General features: G+C 45.9%; 1 protein-coding gene across 11 annotated transcripts in view; it reads left to right on the top strand.

Moving 5' to 3' along the window:
* The window catches only part of THSD4 (thrombospondin type 1 domain containing 4), a 372,415-nt gene that overhangs the window by 82,932 nt on the left and 270,269 nt on the right, over positions 1–19,214 (top strand). For all 11 annotated transcript variants that reach the window (XM_088657004.1, XM_088657003.1, XM_060282606.2 and 8 more), the window contains one exon: positions 15,446–15,545. In XM_088657004.1, the coding sequence (XP_088513130.1) occupies positions 15,446–15,545 (100 nt within the window). The remainder of the gene's footprint in view (positions 1–15,445; positions 15,546–19,214) is intronic.

The raw sequence follows: 19,214 nt of genomic DNA, 5'->3' as shown, positions 1-19,214 counted from the left end.
GTCTGGCAACACTCATGAGGAAACAGGTGCTCTTCCCATTAAATTAGCACAGATGGAAGAGGACATGAGCTGATATTGGTTGTTGGAAAACCAAACTTCAGCTTCTATGACTTGGAAGCTTCACACTCCTGCTGTAAGCCTAAAAAAATAGATTTGAGTGTTGCTGCTAGCTTGTGAGTGATTTCTGTAAAACTGCTTAGGCAGGCTGGCTGAGACTGTGCGATTTGAATTTGCAAGGAAAATGAATGATTGGACACAGATTTGTGGCTTAGAAATAGTGCACTGGATCAATGGTAAATGTCTTAGCCAACTTTGTTGGCTAAGCTCCATGTGTGGTGTGCCAAATGTGTGGTGTGCCAAATGCATGAGGAATGTGCTTTGCAGTTCTTTATAGTTGCATAGCAGCAGTGTGCAAGTGCTTCATGCACTGAGATCAATGCCTCTTGTTGGGGCATTAAAGTTGCATGTGGACTGCTTTCAAGAGAAGATGTTTTCAGTGGTGAGCACTGAGAATATTACAGAGAATATTTTCCTCCCCACCCTTCCATTGCAGAAACTGTGCTCAGAGTGGGTAAGAACATATTAAAAATAACAAAAAAGGCACCTTGACTGGGGCAATATCTGGCCACCACCTGCTGCTTCCTGGCTCCTGGTCTTGGGGTCCCATGGCTGTTGGCAGTTTGGGCCAATCACCAGTGTGCTTGGGGCATGGCTGCACTGGGGAGGGGGCTGATGCAGACTCCTGCCAAAGGCTTTACTTAGGTCTGCTTTCTGGGCATAAAAACAAGCCCAGCCCTCCCTTGAGGCTGCAGTGTCCTTTGGTTTCACAGAGTACATAACAGTGGCATCTAGGATTCTGAATCAATCAGATGACCATAAATTGGTAGTAATGAATACTGTAAGATGAGTTTCAATAATAAATGTGGGTCGAAAGCAGTAAAGTGGTTCAGTTCTTAAGTGGCTCAAAAGTGGAGTTTGCATTCAGCAGCTTCCTTCCCAAGGACTTTTTCCTCTTGCAGGCACTCCTCCTGTTACAGTTTTATATCCCTGCCCAATGCTTCCTTCCCACTTGCGGCTTTGAAAGACTCCTGATAGCAAGGCAGGCTTTCCTTCCATTGGTCAGGGTGGCTCTGTCTTCGGCACAGGCCGGGAGTCAAGGCTGAATGGGCCCTGAGCCACACTCTTTGGGGAGGAGTGTGATTTTGCTTGAGGGACGACAACAGTTATTGTGATGCTAGTATTTGGCCTTGGAAAATGCTGCTTTCCCTTTCATGGAAGGGGGAAAATGGTCTGTTCTGAACCCTTGCCTGGTGGTCAGAGAATACAAGCCCCTAAATCCTGCATGGCTGGCATGCAATGGACAATGAAGTTTAAATCAGGTATATATTCATTGAACGTGATGTGTCTGTGCCAAATTAATATACAGTATGCTGTTTTCAGAAAGGGGGGAAAGGGTCATTAGAGGAGCCTATGACTAGAAACATCAGTCGGCAGGACTGCGTTTCTCTCATGCCAAAACGCTGATCTTTGAGGAAAAGTTTTTCTGAAAGGCTTTTAACAGAAACAGCAGAACGGATTTCCGGTCTACCGCCATCGCTGAGCAGCAAGGAATCCTCAAGCTCTGAGGTTCCTGGAGCTATGAAGGAGTGGGGAGCCGCGAGAGCTTTGCGGACCCTGAAAAGAACCCGAGGTTGAGCTTTCTGGGGTCGTGGAGACTCAGCTGAGCCCCAAAACGTATCCTTCGCTCCTCGGTAAGCTCTATTAAGAGCCTCGAGAGCGAGCAGAGTTGAGATGTGGGTGCCTGTGAGTGGATTTGCTACCTCTGCAGCATGAAGCTCCGAGCCGACAGCCTGTTGAGCAGTGGATTCTTCCAGTTTTGAAAGAATTGAGGACTTTGGTCACCGTGAGTAAAAGAAAAGGGATTTTTAATTTGAAAAAATTGGCCACGGGAGGAGATTTAAAAACAGAAGTCAATCTCCCCCATTGAATGAACTGAGACGCAATTAACTTGCCTGAAGCCAGAAAGATTGACAGGAAACTTTCAATGTCCAAAGATTGGATTTAAAACCTTCCCCCTGAGGCAGGGTAAAGGGGAGAAGAGTTGAACTAAGTAAAATTTTTTATTTTGGACTGGGGAAAGTCCCCCTGTAAGCTGGAGTTGGGTCCCTGGAGGGATCGGCGAGCCGCCATTATGATGTCACAATAGGAAGGAATTTGTTTACCTCTTTGAGGTCGGGAACTGTCAGTATTGAAGAGAGCGCAAAATATAAGGTTGTGAATAAGAAGTTTGATCAATGCTCTTTTTGTAAATGGACATGAGTTTTAAGGTATGAAGAAGAACTGAAAATGCTAGTTTGCAACCAGTTCAGATATAATTGCTGTCTTTGAAGTTTGGAAATACGAACTGCGCCATTTCCTGTTTTGTAACCTGTGCTGTTCCCATGAAATTTGAGACGAGCAAGAAGCCAGTAGACATAATAACATCTGACCTCTCTGATTTTCAAGAGGACTTCCTGAAATTGTTATGGGAACTAAGAAGTGAAGTATATCAGAATACAATACAGATTGGAAAAATAAACCAGAAGTGTGTGGAAATTGAAAAAGGATTAATTTCATCAGAGAGTGTAGAGAATAAAGATGAACATTCATCAGTCCTGGACAATGCAATTGAATCTAAAGAAGAAGAGGAAGGGGCATGGGACATTGTGCTCCCAGTGAGAGAGGGGGGACAAGACCCATGCTTGACTCAAAGGGTTTTAAAGAAGAACCAGCATGGAATAATGCCCTCCCAGTGAGAGAGGGAGAGCAGGATGCATACTGGGGTCAGAATCTAAGATGAATAAAAATTGTGAAAGGATTGAAAAGTGGAAATTTAGATGGACGGTATCGTGTAACAGTTAGAGAATTGGGGAGACAGCAGGGAATGAAGAAGGAAGTGTGGATAGGCAGTGACAGAGTGAGAGTGGGGTAAGGAGTAATAATGGATGTTATTTTCTGACTGATTAAGGGGGTCCAAAACTGGATTGACCTCGAGTCCAGGGGAGGGGGGGCTGAATCAGATCTAAGTGTTTAAATGTTATTAGGATAGAAGAAGTAATGTCTGAATTTATGGATAATTTTTGGTAATAAATTTTAGGCTAAGGGGTGAAATAGAAGATAGATGGTTGGGAAAATAATTTCTTATTTGGAATAATGGATGAATTATAGGTTAAGGATAGTTGATGTTTATAGATTAGGAATAATTGAGAGATAATGAAAAAATGTGTTAAAATGATTCAAGACAAGATATAACATGAAAATTGCTTAAGTTGGATTTTAAAATGGACCCAGTGAGGGGGGGAATTGAGGAAGTCTACAATGTCAAGTAAAAATGAAAGATTGTTGTAATTGATATTTTTCTCTTTTTTCTTTTTTGTCTTTTTGTCTTTTTCTTTTTGTGATTTTTTGTATTTCGTATTGTTTTAAAATGAATAAATATTAATTATTTGAAAAAGAAAAAGAAACAGCAGAATGGTGGTGGTGAGGACCCGTGGCCACCCAGATGTTGCTGGTCTGCAGCTCCCACCATTTTGGCTGTTGGTTTTTCAGGTTGGAACTGATGGGAGATGGAATCAAACGGCATCTGGAGGGATGCCAGTTCCCCACCTCTGCAGGAGAACTAAGTGGGACAAGTCTGGGCAATTTCAGGTGTCAGGCAGAGGACGGCCTATTTGAATGCTCCTCCCATGGTGGGAGGAGGCTTTTTGAACATAGAAAAGGAGAGTGTCAGACAGAAGGACAGACCAATTTCTACTGGCAGGATGCCTCACCCCCGCCCTCCATCACTGTCCTTGTAGGAACTTTTAAGAGTCAAAGCTACCCTTTCTACTCTTCCAGAATGCAAATAGTGAATGTTTTCCAGATAACTGCTTTCCCTGCTTCTGTAACATGGGGGACAGATAGCAATGCTCCTTTGCATGATCTCAGTGATCAGGCTAGGACAGATGATTCTTAAGGCACCCCAGACCTGAGTTATTCAGGGTGTTGTATGTTAAGCCTTGCCCAGTACCATATGAGCAGCCAGTGCAGATATTTTAGCAAAGGTGTCCTATGCCATCAATCATCTGCCCCCACGGCAGTTTAGCTGCAACATTCTGCAGTAGCTGTAGCTTCTGGACTGGACTCAAGGGCCGCCCCTACAGAGAGTGCATTGCAATAGTGCGGTCTTTGCTGACTGGTGGCAGCTCTCTTTCTCCAGGCCTCAGGTAGAGGTGTTTCCCCTCAACAACCTGTGGTAGATATGGCTCTTTGCATGTTGCTAGACTGCAACTCCCATCCGTCCAAGCCAACATGGCTAATGGTCAGAGGTGGTGGAAGTTGTAGTCCAATGGCATCTATGAGGAATGGTTGAAGGAACTCGGTATGTTTAGCCTGGAAAAGAGGAGACACAGAGGAAATATGGGAGCCATCTTCCAATATCTGAAGGGCTGTCACATGGAAGAAGGAACAAGCTTGTTTTCTCCTGCTCCGGAGGGTAGGACTTGAACCCATGGCTTCAAGTTACAAAAAGGAGGTTCCAAATAAACATCAGGAAGAACTTTCTGACAGTAAGTGCTGTTCAGCAGTCGAACAGTCTCCCTCGGGAGGTGTTGGACTCTCCTTTCTTGGAGGTTTTAAAGGAGGCGCTGGATGGTCATCTGTCATGGATGCTTTAGCTGAGATTCCTGCATTGCAGGGGGTTGGACTAGTCACTAGATGAACCATGGGGTACTTTCATATGATTCTACTTTTCAGGCCTATCCTCCTTATGACAGGAGAGTGAGCAGCAAATTCCTTACATTTCTGTAGCATTCATGTTGCAGGTTGATGAACTCACTGAGGGAACAGTAGTTCTTGTCATCACCAAACAAGCCAGACCTTGATTTATCTGCAGGTAGGAAGAAGTCAACAAGAGCCTTCTTGCCAACTGCCTGTGTCCCTGGTTTTGGAGTCTCTGAAGATTCTCAGCCAAGGAATGTGTAATCTTCCTACTCGTCTCATGCCACTCGTCTCCTTTGTTTATATTATAATTTTTCTCAAGATAAGCACTTCTTGTTACCACCCTGGGCAGGCTTGGGTTGCATTTTTGAGGGCAGAACCACAATCATAAATAGGTATTCTTAATTCAATTCTTTTTAGTAATTTAACTTTTAAAAATGCTGTTTAATATTTGTTTACTTTTTTAAAATTAATAATTTCAACAGAGTGCTTAGAGGTTTTGTTACAATGGTGTGGCATACAAATTTTGTTAATGAAATAAGATTATACAGGAGTTTAAACCTTGCTTAAAATATTGCTGTTGCCCCCCCAAAGCTCTGATCCTATACCCTACTGAAGTCCAAAATGGTTTCTTGGAACATGGCCATTATTTCACAATGCCACTCAATTTTCTCAGGTCAGCTGCAAAGCCAATCCACACCTGGACTGCAGGAGGTGATATGGCCTCCTCTTTCATATTTTGTGGTGGTATGTTCCCCATTTCGGGGGGGATGGACTGCTAGGGCACACTCTAGTTTGGGGGCCACCATATTTATTTTCCCAGAATAAATGGAATGGCACTACATCAGCCTGTTCTGGATGCTGAAGGGCTTCAACTCGTATCAGCCTGAGACAACATGGCCAATGGTCAGAGATGATGGAACTGGTAGTTCAGAAACATCTGTAGGGCACTTGGTTAGGGAATGCTGATTTTTAAGCACTTTTGCCTGGTGCAGCCAATGGAGGAGCTAGACGGTGATTAGAGCTTGGACGGCCTTCAAACCATCAGCCAGTTTTTGTCAAATGGAAATAACTTTCAGCCAGTTTTTGTCAAATGGAAATCCCTTTAACCAAGTGCCTCTTGCATTACACACATTTTTTTTTAAAAGAGATTTTTATTAATTTTTCAAACAAGAAATACACAAACAAGACATATAATATAACACTGTCCCTTCATTTTCCCTCCACCCACCGGTCCACTTCTGCCACCAGTAGGGCCCGTGTGCTTTAGGAAACAAAGGGGTCCAATTGTGAGTTGAGTTCTGCTTCCCCCCTCCCTCCTCCCTCCATATCCCCCCCCCCTGCCACTGAGAGAACAGGGAGGAAGGAGTTATGGGGATCTGCATCCCCCAACTCTTTCATAATCATATTAATAAACCTAGGAAAAAAAAGAAAGAAAGAAAGGAAAGAAGAAAAAAACAAAAAGAAAATTGGGAAGAGTTCAAACTTCCCAGTTCTTATTATTTTGACATCTTAATTGCGACTCCCTCGGTTGTCTTCCTCATGGTTTTCCTTACAAATTCTGATTACTTGTGGCGAATTTTCCAACTCAGCTTCAAATCTTAATCTTATAATATTAACTCAATCCTCCTCCTTTTTCATGCTGCACTCCCACAGGTCCCCTCCTGCCACAAGAGGTGCCTGCAGGGTACAGCACTTCCAAGGTTCCATTTCCTCTTCACCCCTCTGGGCACCCCCTGCCACTGAGTGCCTCAGAGTAAGGAGAGGGGGGTAGGCAGCTTTCTGCCTAAACACCTCACTTAACCTGCAATAATTTACAGTAACTTAAAAATTCTTTCCAAGCCATTCTTATACTCCCTTAAGGAAACATAACACTTTTTTCCCTTTCTTTTTTACATTCCATCTCCTCTCCCTAAGTCTTTTTCCCCCAATTGGTTCAGCATTTCCATTGACATGCCAAGATTTCGAAGACCGTCTTTCAGAAACCAAAACAATACCTTTTAACTAAAGTTTTTACCCCACACCCATTCTTTCCCAAGTCCATCTCCAGGCCTTTGCCCCCCCCTGCCCCTGTCCTTCCCATCCCTCAAACACCCCACTCCACATTTTAACCCCTCCAGGATCTTCAAATCCATTAAACTTTAAGTCCCTTAGTCTCTCATCTTCTTGTTCTGGTTGTTTTTCTTCCTTTTGGAAGTCATATTTTGCTTCATCCCAAACAAATTTGTCACAGTCCAAGTCCTCTTCCAATTGTTTCTCCTCACACACAGTCTCAGAATCAGCAGTCTCCAAATTTAAGTTTAAATTATCCTTTAAGTCCTGGACTTGGACTTCAATCTCAACTGGTGGTAAGTTGGGATGTTGCCATTCCTTGTAGAAATCTTCCCATGACAGCAAGTAGTTCAGTACAGTCTCCTGGAAGGCTCGAGACAGCTTTGTTTTCATACCTCTCGTAACCGCAGATAAACAGGGGGTAGGGAACAATGGGTACTGGAAAATTCCTCTCTCAGACGATCGACTCCATTTTGGCTGTTCTTTTTCTTGATTCTTAACTCAGTCCCAAATCCATTCTTGCTTCCAATTTAAATAGTTCTTTCACCTTTACAAACAATTTTTCCTGTTCACAGCAATACAATCAATCCACCCGGTCTTTTGACAGTTTGACAGCTTTTGACAGCTGTCAAAACACTCTTCCCCTTAATGCCGCTGTACCTCAAGGGGTGCCGGACTCGGGGGCTGAGATGGTTCCAAAAAGTCTTTTTTCCCTCTCGGGACCACAGTTTCAAATTCTTTCGTTATTCAGCTTTGGATTTTTTTTTTTCCAATCGCCTCCCAGTTTCCCATTAGGAAGAGACCGGCTTCCGTTTCTTTAAGTCTCTCCTATTTTCCAATCAGCAAATTTAGGATCCTGATCAAAGTTCCACTTACTTCTTTAGGAATCTTTAGTATCAAATCGGAAGAATCCGCCGCTTGCCGGGTCAGGACTCGGAGCTTCGCTTCCCGGAGGTAAGATGTGGCCCAAAATGGCTCCCGCGGTTCAACCCCACCGGCTCACGATCGCTCTATTGAGCTCTCGGGCGGCGGGGGATCCGCCAAACGGAGCAGCCGCTGGACGCCTGAGTCATCGGAACTCTCGATCCGATGCTTTTACGGGGAGTCCGCTCGCTCTGCGGACTTCCCCCCCCTCCGAGAAGCCAGGGACCTCGGCACGCGAAGTCCCTGCGTCCTTCTCACCGCCGCGACGAACCGGAATATACTCTGGCTTCTCCTCAGATCGTATAAATCTTTCGCCTTTTACACACATTTTCTATAAATATGACTTTCTAGGCAAGGGATATTTGGACAGGTTTGTAAAAGTAGTTAGAGGATTTGCTCGAAATAGCAGTGGCCTCAAGTTGTTGCCTTTCTGGGATCATTCAGAGAAGATCCATGGGAAAGTCAAGACCAAAGACGTCATTGCTTCTGCATCTCACTGTGAACTGAGCTCCAACAGAAACTTGGAAAAACGACGACAGGAACATTTTTTCCTGTTTTCCAAATTTATTCCCTCTGATTTGCTTTCTGCTCTTGGCCTTCAAGGATCTGGGAAGACTGGCCAAGTTCAGCTGCCTGTGCTTGACATATGCAAAGCAATTTTAGTTGGGGAGAATACTTAACAAGGGGGTCAGCCTGGGTGTGAATTTGCATGACCCTTCTCCTCTGATTTATTTCATAGTCCTGAATCTGAATTGTGATGTTAAATGGGCCATCTGAGGCTGCCTCTTTTCTGGAAATATTCAGTGCTTCTGAGAAAGAGATACAGATGCAGCAAAATAGAATTCTATATATATACAGCAGGGGTTCCCAACAAAATTTTCTCGAGGACCCCTCATCGAGCCGCTATTGTGACAAGGACCCCCATTAATTCCTAATCCTAAAATTAAAAAGTGAGAGCCAAATTAAGAGTCTTTTTATATTTTATATTTATACGTTTTTTACAGTTCTTCCTCTTCATCTGTAGGCCTTTGTCGTTTTAACGAACCACTTTTAAACCAACAGTCCATTTTTAACTACGCGAACTGTAGCTTCCGCGAAAAACAACGCTTTGTTTACAAACACTACTGTTTTGCAAAGAGGCAGCGCGCGCCAGGGAGGAGGGAGGGGAATGGAGAAGACAGGGTACCTGCACAGTAGCGCACAAATGAAGCCGACGCGCGCAAAGCATCTTGGGGAAGTGAGCGTTAGTAGAATGCACGCGCTGCCTCTTTGCAAAACAGTAGTGTTTGTAAAGTGCCACCTAACGGCATACAGCAGAACTACTGCCTCTATCTAATTCTAGTTTTGCGCTAGACTCTGCTCATGCAGGAAGCGGCCAAAACAAAAAATATGTTATCATACGAAATATATTTAATATATTTTTTATTCTAATAGCATCTTGCGGACCCCTCTGGCATAGCTCGCGGACCCCTGGGGGTCCCCGGACCACCTGTTGGGAACCACTGATATACAGTATGGAGTTCTCGTTTGCGTGTGTGTATGTGTGTGTGTCCCTTGGACTGCAAGAAGATCAAACCTATCCATTCTTAAGGAAATCAGCCCTGAGTGCTCACTGGAAGGACAGATCGTGAAGCTGAGGCTCCAATACTTTGGCCACCTCATGAGAAGAGAAGACTCCCTGGAAAAGACCCTGATGTTGGGAAAGATTGAGGGCACTAGGAGAAGGGGACGACAGAGGACGAGATGGTTTGACAATGTTCTCGAAGCTACAAACATGAGTTTGACCAAACTGCGGGAGGCAGTGGAAGACAGGAGTGCTTGGCGTGCTCTGGTCCATGGGGTCACGAAGAGTCGGACACGACTAAACGACTAAACAACAACAACAACAAATGTGTGTGTGTAAAAAAAGGCCTCAGGACATTGCTGCTGCTGATCTGCCTGTGAGTATTGGGGAGGACCACTCCCCCTTGAAGCCCATTTCCCACCTTGGGCATGGGGGCAGGCCCCATACTCACCACCACAGCTTATAAGGCTCTAATAATAACACCAATGTTATCGAAGGAGGCAAGCATGGAACATGGAATTACTACTGGTACCGTAGAAGGGCAAGGGAGGTATGGCGGTGGGGGCAGATCCTATAGGCAAAAGCCACCTCCCTCACTGGTGTTGTGCAATGCCAGGTCTATAGGCAGCCACCCTGCGAGATTTCTTTACCTTGCAGGGGGTTGACCTGGCTTGTGTGATGGAGACAAGAGATGGTGCCCCCGGGTTTCTTCGTCCTCCACCAGTCACAGACCAAGGGCCGGGGGAGGGGTGGCATTGTTAATATGGGAAGATTGTTCTTTCAGGGCTTTGCCATCGCCGTCGATCCCTGGCAATGAATGTGTCGACCTGGTGTGGGGTTCCAAGAAGAGCTTGGATGTCTGGCCACCTAATGCACCAGCATGTCAGACCTACTGGAGGTGGTGACCGGCTGGGCCTTGGAGTTCCCCAATCTATTGGTATTGGGGGACTTCAACATCCATGCTGAAGCCGCCCCCTCCTTGCAGGCTCTGGAGCTGGTGTCTTCCATGGCGACACTAGGGCTCTCCCAGTTTGTTTCGGGCCCCGCACATCAAGCAGGCCACACGCTGAACCTGATCTTCGGCTCAGGCGTAGATGTGATTATCTTTTCATCAAATTTGCATGTAGATCATCTTGCATGTAGACCACCCTGATAATTGCCACCTGCCCAGATTTTAACTTGTTTGAATTAATTTTAAGATGTATTTTAATTAATTGATGTCTGTTTTTATGCTTATTATGTTGTTTTTATGATGTTAGCTGCTCTGAGCCCGGCCTCAGTAGGGGAGGGCGGGATACAAACAAACAAACAGACAGACAAACAAACAAACAAACAAAGAAAGAAACAATATTAATAATAGACTTCTGCAATCACTAAGTGTTTTGTGCTCTAACCCCCATCAGCCCCAGCCAGCATGGCTAATGGTCAGAGGTTTTGTGAATGTACTGGTAGTCAAAAACATATGGGGGTGCCCCAGGCTGCTTTGAAGTGTTGCTCCCTTGTTATTAAACAATTGTATTCAATTGACAGACCCTCCAAGTGTCCCTATTTTCCAGGGACATCCCCCAATTTACAGAAGCTGTCCCAGTTTCTGCTTTGATTCCGAATACCCCACTTTTCCTTAGGACGTCCCTATTCATTGGATAAATGTTGGGAGGGTACGCTTTTTAAAGCACTTTTTAACAAGGCCTTCTATCTTCTTGTAAAGTTCAAGGCGGCTAATAAGTTAAAAACAAATAAAGTAAATAATTGCGTGTCAGGGGGACTCCCTACAGGGAGCCTCCCCCCGTCAGCCTGACCAGTACTTTGCCCAGCGACAGCACAAGCAGCAAGTCAGGAGGAGGGAATGAGGAATGGAGCGGAATGGAGAGAGGGCTCAGTGAGGCGCCTGAACCCTGGCAAGGCTATAGGGAAATGAGTGTGCAGGAGGGGCTGAGAGATGCATCAGAGCCTTGGCACCGCTCTGGTCGAGGGTCAGCGGATGAGGGACTCAGTGAGACGTCAGAGCCCAGGTGCCGCCCCAGCCAGCAAGAGAGGAGACCTCTCCTTCCGGCGCCCGAATTGAGGCATGCACCCACACGTAGGGCGAAGGGGTGGCGTTTTGGGGTGCCCAGGCTTTTATGCTGGCTGAAAAGCAGATGGAAGCCATTGCCGGGTTCTGAATTGGACTAGGCGGTCATGTTTTCTGCTATCTCTGCACTGTAAATAGTATGCACAATAAAACTCTTAAAGCGCGGACTCGAGAGTAGCTGCAACAACCCCCTGATATCGCGGAAAGTAGCAGAATATAAAAAGATGCATCACAGCCATTCAAACAATTCAGTGCAGTGACTCTATCTTTTGAAAGTGGACCCTTCCTCAATTATATGTGCCCTGGTTACATTTGTACTGTAATGCACACAGCACAGAGCTGTCTTCAAAGTTGGTAATGGAAACTTCAGTTTTGCCAACTGACAGAAGTCCACTGAAGGCAAGATGAGCCTTCCTTCCCAGGTGTGCCCACTGAGAAAGCCATCCCCTTGATCTCAACGAAAGTAGTTCAGGGATTTGAGGACACAGCATAGAAGCTCTCATGAATACCTTAGCAGATGGGCAGGTCCATACAGGAGAGAGTGGCGCTTCAAATGTCCTGGTGTCAAACCATGAAGGCCCCTGAAAGTAATCACCAACCCTTTGGATGGGCCTGAAAACAAAATGGAAGCTGCAAGGATTGTTTCCATAAGATTGTATCTACATATTTCCCTGTTAATCTGACTGCCACATTCTGAGCCAGTTTTAGTTTCCTGACGTTGTTGATAGGCAGCCCTACATAGAACACATTACAGTGAAGTTAGTAACTAGGGCAGGGATGAATAAGACGTGACCCCCTCGTGTTGTTGGGTTTCAACTGACCATCAATGACCATTGCCCATGTAGGCAGGGGCTGATGAGAGCCAGAGTCCAACCACATCCATAAAGCTGCAGGTTCCCCACCCCTGATGTAGGACTTACCACATGGTGGTGATTGCCATCGAGCTTCATTTAAGCCTTTCCCAAGCATCCTTTTTGGGTTGCTAGTCATGGTTGCTTCTCTCTCTATCATTTCACTATTGCGACATCATGTGGCATAGGGGGTTTGAAAAAGAAGGAAGCCCAAGCCTCCTGCCTTGGAAGTGGGGTTAACCTGGTTCCAGTGTCCCCTGATCCAGGCCCCTGTTTTCCCTAAAATGCACAATTCTTAAGTTGGGGGAGGGTTGGTAGGAGGGAGAAGTGGAATGAAGGACGTCCTATACATTTGTGTGAATTCGTAGCTGCCAGAGAGTCTGGAAAATGGAGTGAATGAAATGATTCAGGGCACATTAAGAATTCTATTTCCCAGACTTCCTGGCAGTGATACAAACTCCAGATTAATCCCTGTGCCCAGAGCATCTGAGAAGGGAGCGGAGGAACCTCTCCATCTTACCCCTGACAATTGGTTTTCTTCCATTCTTCCAATTTAGTGCCTCATCCTTTTCTATACCTCAGGCTTTGTATTTCAAGCTATAAAAAATGTTACAGAAATAGAAAAGGTGTGTGTGTGTGTGTGTGTGTGTGTGTGTGTGTGTGTGTATATATATATATATATATATATATATATATATATATATATATACACACACACACAACACCATCTTATCAAGGTGCTCTTGAGGATCAGAGTCCCCCTGCCTCAAAATTTATTACTCAAAACACTTGGCATAGCTGTCAAGTTTTCCCTTTCCTCATGAGAAAGCCTATTCAGCAGGGTCCCCAAACTAAGGCCCGGGGCCGGATGCGGCCCAATCGCCTTCTAAATCTGGCCCGCGGACGGTCCAGGAATCAGCATGTTTTTACATGAGTAGAATGTGTCCTTTTATTTAAAATGCATCTCTGGGTTATTTGTGCGGCATAGGAATTCGTTCATATTTTTTTTCAAAATATAGTCTGGCCCTCCACAAGGTCTGAGGGACAGTGGACCGGCCCCCTGCTGAAAAAGTTTGCTGACCCCTGCTATTCAGCATAAGGGAATTTCCCTTAAAAAAGGGAGAACTTGACAGTTATTGCATTTAGGAAGAGATTTGGGGTTCTGTGTCCCATGGATCCATCCCAACAATGTATAGATGAGCATAGCTGCTACCAGCTACTACAAGCACCTGTGGAGAGCCTCATTCCAGTGGCACAACAATCAAAGTCACATGGGTCAGGTGAATTCAGGTATGCAGCAACCATTCTGAATGGTTGGAGAATCAAAGGTCCATCTTTTGTGCCTAGGTATTCACTGCATTGTTGCAGCACAGCCAACAGTCCAGTTCTGTCCACTGTGTTTTAGCTCAGAGAAATTCTGGTAACTTAATGTAACTGACAGGTGATGGTTGTGGTGGGGAGGGTGACCCTGGGAGGTTAACAGCAAAGTAATGGCTGGAGGTAGTTACGTGTAAAAACTTTTAACACATACCAATCAGAAGGGCTGGATGAGGTTGACCCAAGGGTTTCTCTTTCTCTGTTTTTGAAGAAGAAGTGAAGGAAACTGCAATATATCTTACTAGTGTAATTCAGTCCGTTGAGTAAACGGGCGCTAGAACATCCCGGGGTTCGGAGAAGCGCTTGCACAGCGCTTCTCCGAACCCCGGGACCTGTCCTTCCTGTTGGTGGCAGGGGGACAGGTACAAAGGAGGAGAAAGCTGCCCTTTCTCCTCCTTCCTTCCTCTCCCCCAGCCGCCGACAGGAAGGAGACATCCCGGGGTTCGGAGAAGCGCTTGCGCAGCACTTCTCCGAACCCCGGGACCTGTCCTTGCTGTCGGCGGCAGGGGGACAGGTATGAAGGAGGAGAAAGCAGCCAGAACAGAGCGTGCAGGAAGGGCTCAGAGACGTGTCGGGGGTCAGCAGATGAGGGACTCAGCGAGACGTCGGAGCCCAGGCGCCACCCCAGCCAGCAAGAGGGGAAACCTCTCCTTCCAGCGCCTGAATTGAGGCGCGCGCTCACACGTAGGGTGAAGGGGCGGCGGTTTGGGGTGCCCAGGCTTTTATGCTGGCTGAAAAGCAGGCGGCAGCCATTGCTGGGTTCTGAATCGGACTAGGCTGTCATGTTTTCTGTTATCTCTGCACTGTAAATAGTATGCACAATAAAACTCTTAAAGACAGTGTGGACTGGAGCATCTTTACTCGAGAGTAGCCGCAACAATCCCCTGACACAACCAGTCTGAAGTCACAAGTGTCTGGGAGAGTGGTAGCATTTTCAGGGCACTTGGCCAAAAAGCTCCAAACAATGGACAAGTCTCCAGAGGCAGTTTTCAAAATGCATTTTAGTAAATTACTTTGAAGAGAAGCGGTAGACTGAGAGATGTGCTAAGGGTCAAATACTTTTCACTTATGAGTGGGAAAATTGCTGCTGCTGGTGGGCATGCTTAACAGACAAATAGCAGTAGAAAGGGTTAAGCAGCACCCCACTTCCTAGCTGCCAAGTTCTCCCCCTTTTTTTAAAGGGAAATTCCCTTATGCTGAATAGTCTTCCTCGTGAGAAAAGGGAAAACTATGCTATGCCCCACTTCCAACCACCCCTTTGCCTCTGATTGCAGCTTTCCAAGACAGTAAGAAACTGGGGGGTGGGGTGGGGTGGGGGCAGACACAGAAATTCACAGTAGCCACCAAGACTTGTAATTAAGTGTCTCATAATCTGTACATAACTTAAATATATTGTGGCATATGGTTGTTTCTACCTCACAGAGGATATCTTATTATGCATTTTCTTTTACTTGCCTTTGTCTTTACTGACATGCACGCAAACATATAAGAGATATTATGTTTTCCCCCTGAATATGTATGTTTGAAATCCAACATATTTTTTTTAAAAAAATGTTTTATTGATTTTTCCATATAAATAAAAACACTTAACAATAACACTGAGAAAGTTTTTGAAAGCCAATAAATAAGCAAACCTTCCCATAATACTAGCATTGCCTGTTTGTAATTTCCATATGTATAGGACGGCCTGGCTCTGATGCACCAAAATTAATATCACAAATAATTGATTACACCTCTGTTGGAGATCACACTGACAGATGTGATCTATCATTCAGATGTTCAGATGTGATCTATCATTAATGCATGAGAGAATGTCAGCAGCCATGCCAATTGCACATGTTTCTGATCTAATTCTACCTTATTTGACAGGTGTGTCCTGAAAACAGAAACATCAGGGAGTTGCAGTGCTCCTTCTACAACAGCAAGCCTTTTATGGGGAGATTCTATGAGTGGGAACCTTTTGCGGAAGGTAAGGGAAGCTTCTTCCTTTAGGCAACATAGTGTGGCTTTCACTGTCCCACCACACAATATTTAACTGATGTGGGTTTTTGGTGTTATTATTATTATTGTTTTTAAATTTACATTATATACTGCCCTTCATCAAAACCTCTCGGAGGTTCTCAAGATAAAAACACGAGATAAAAGCACAACAAATACGGTAGTTCAAACAAAACAGTGGAAACCAGTAGGGAACATTTCACTCCCCCAACATATTTTGCAGCAGAGTTTAAAGTGAGGGGGAGGAACCCAAGGGACTGCAGGGGTGGTGGTGGAAACAGAGGCAAAAGCAGGTGGAACAAGGGATGCCATTCTTGTCTTGAATACCAGCAGGCTACCATACCACCACCACCTCAAAAGTCTCTGGCGCCTTGCTTCACATCCCTTCCACCATATAAATTTCTCCATCAAGGAAAGGGAGAGGTATGTAAACACTTTAAGGACACATCCCATCCAGAAGCACACCAGGAGGAGAGCACAAAGCAGGCTGGCAATTGGTGTGTCCTGAGAAAAGCAGGTGTGGCTTGGAGGGAATCATGAGGGTTGGATAGAGGAGCCTGGAGGCTTGAATTTGGTCCCTGGACCTGAGGTTCCCCATCCCTGTCACCATCCTGCAACATGACAGCTTCAAGGGCTGAAGCTGCTTGTCGGGGGACACACGTACAGGGAGCCCCCACCGGTTCTCCTGACAAGCTCTTCACCGAGAGTGACAGCGAGTCAGGAGAAAGGAATGAGGAAGTGAGCAGGGAGGCGTCAGGGCTGTTGCAGATGAAAGAGCCACGACATCGCCATGAGAGAGGCGCAGGGGAGGAGGAGCTGGGAAAGCCAGAGAGTGCAGAAAGCTGGAGGGAAGGCCGGTCCCTCCAACACCAGAATTGAGGCGAGCAGCCACCCGTAGGGCTAGAGGGCGGCACTTTGGGGTACCGAGGCTTTTATGTTGGAGGAAAACCCGGAAGAAGCCATTGCGGGGTTCTGACACGGACTAGGCAGTCATGTTTGCTGAGTTCTTCGCACTGTAAATACTATGCACAATAAAACCTTAAAAAGGAAGACGGAGTGGAGTGTCTTTACTCGCGAGTAGCCGCACACCTCTGACACTGCTGAATAGGGATACCTAAGGAATTGGATGCAAACTGACCCGGACTAATGAATGGATCAGAACTTAGTTGTACACCAGCTCTTGTACTTCCTAAATATTCTGACATGGTCCTTATTGATTCATAGGCCCATGAAACCTGCCACATCAAATGTGTCAATCTTCAAGATGTCACAGGACCCTTCATTTGGGGTCTTTTTTTGGTGCAGTGGATGAACATGGGTGTGATATTTAGAGGTCACTCCTTTAAATATGACCTTTTTGGCTTTTCAATATAATCAAATATATTGAGGGGCTATTTCATGAAAGAGCCAAGAGACGTATTTTCTGTTGCCCTATGACAATAGTGTGGATCTGATGGGCTTAAGTAACTGGAGGAGAGATTTCAGCTGAATGTCAGGAGAAATGTCTCGACAGTACAATCACTTTGGCAGTGGGAACCTGGAGGGCTCATGGTGGGCTCTCTATGTTGGAGAAGCTGGGCAACCATCTGATATAGATACGCCAGCTCTGGGCTTCCTGCATGAAGCAGGGAGTTGAGGCAAAGCCCAGCCATACATTTAATACCACTTTAGGACTCCCAAAGAATCCAGGGAACAGTAGTTTGTTAAGGGTTCTGAGAGTTGTTAGGAGTTCTCCATTCCCATCACAGAGTTACAGTTTCCAGATTTCTCTGGGAAGGGGGGTTGAGCCATTCTAAGAAGTGTAGCTCTGCTAGGGGAACAAGCGGGCGGGGGGGGGGGCATCCTGTTTCGTCATGTGAGGTGAAATGGGAACGAGCCACCCTGGGTGTGTGCTGCCTGCCCCCTTGCCACCCCTGACCAAGCCTTGCTTACCAGGGTCACGCGGCTGCAGCTTCTGGTGAGATTTTGTGAGGCCTCTGTGTGATCTTGTGGGCACTTGCAGGATCTCACTGGAACCTGGAAGCTGCCACGGCTACTTCTCCAGCAGTGGTGGGGGATCACTCTGCCTGAGGCGGCTGCCTCCTTCTGCTCATGGATGGGCTGGCCCTGGGAACAGGGGTCTCCAAACAGCTTCCAGCACTCTTAACAAACTACAGCTCCCAGGATTCTTTGGGGTAAGCCACAACTTTTTAAAAGTGCTATCATTGTGCTTTAAATGTATGGTGCAAATGGGACCTTTGACAAGATGACCTATAAGACCCCCCCCCCAACTCCATGATTCTTTTGACACAAATACTGGTAACCTAGCATGCAATGATTTGGGTGATTGACTACTCTCAGTTGTGAAACTGGTGCTAGGTATATTGTCCCTGCATTTTTACAATCATGTTATTTATTTATTATATTTATAAAATGCCTTATAAAATCAATTCTCTAAGGTGCTGTACAAAAAGTGTGCAATCAAACTATGCTATACAATACAATTGAGGAACAAATGTTGGAGGTCAGTGTGTTTGAGACTTGGATTGCTTTTAAAGCCTCATGGCTGACCTATTTGCTTAGGAACAGCTTTAATTAAAGGTGCGATGTAGATGTTGATTATTTTCTCTTTGCAAAGCATTGGCAGGGTTTGAGTGTACATTTCTGAAGCCCCTGCAGTAATATATTGTTATAGAGTTTCCTCCAAGGATGTGTAAAAACACTTGCAGGTTAATATTAGATACCTGCTGACAAGAAATACAAATCAACTAGCTCTCTATTATTGGCAGGAAGTTACTTTTCCTCTTAGCAGCAGACCAGATCAGGAGAGGCCCCCCTCCCCCCCCTGTGCTTTCAGGGAACAGAGAGAGAGAGAGAGAGAGAGAGAGAGAGAGAGAGAGAGAGAGAGAGAGAACGGATCAGCTGTGGATTTTTGTCAAATCTTTACTCCTACCCATGAGATGATAGAGATAGATAGAAAGATTAATAAAAATAAAATAATTTTATTTATACCCCACCCTCCCCAGTCAAAGCCAGGCTCAGGGCGGCTGACACAGTAAAATTACAATAAGACATAAAAGAAAAAACAATTAATTAATGTACAGGTTAAGATGCTTGGGCACCCCGAAACGCCACCCTCTAACCTTGCGTTTGGGCATGCGCCTCAATTCGGGCACCGGAAGCAGCTGTGCTCCCTCTCCTACTTGTTGGTTGGAGTGGTGCAGGGGCTCTGATACATCGCTGAGCCTTGCCTCCTCCACTCCACTCCCATCCTCATTTCCTCACCCTGACCCGCTGCTGCCGCTTTCGCTGGGCGAAGTGCTGGTTAGGATGGTGGGAGGGAGGCTCCCTGTAGGGAGTCCCCCTGACATCCACCCCCATGCCCCCTCCCCTCCCGAGCTGGGTTGCGTGAGAGGCGAGGGCGGGAAACCCTCGAAATGCGTGTCGTCCGAGTCTGTGGGGGTGAACACTTGTTGCCAGTCAGTCTCTTCCGGCGAACTGCTGAGAAAATCACTGAAAGAGCTTTCCTGCTGATCCGTGTCTGCAAAAACCACTTCCCACCCCCACATTGTAGTCTGCAGGCTCTCGTCCCCTGCCTCCTGCTCCTCTTCCCCTTCTCTGCTCGGCAGAAACCCCCCAAATTCTTCCTCACTGCTCGTGG

This window comes from Zootoca vivipara, chromosome 13 (assembly GCF_965207765.1).
Source record: "Zootoca vivipara chromosome 13, rZooViv2.hap1.1, whole genome shotgun sequence".
Lineage (NCBI taxonomy): Eukaryota > Metazoa > Chordata > Lepidosauria > Squamata > Lacertidae > Zootoca > Zootoca vivipara.
This window is presented reverse-complemented; position numbering and strand designations above follow the sequence as displayed.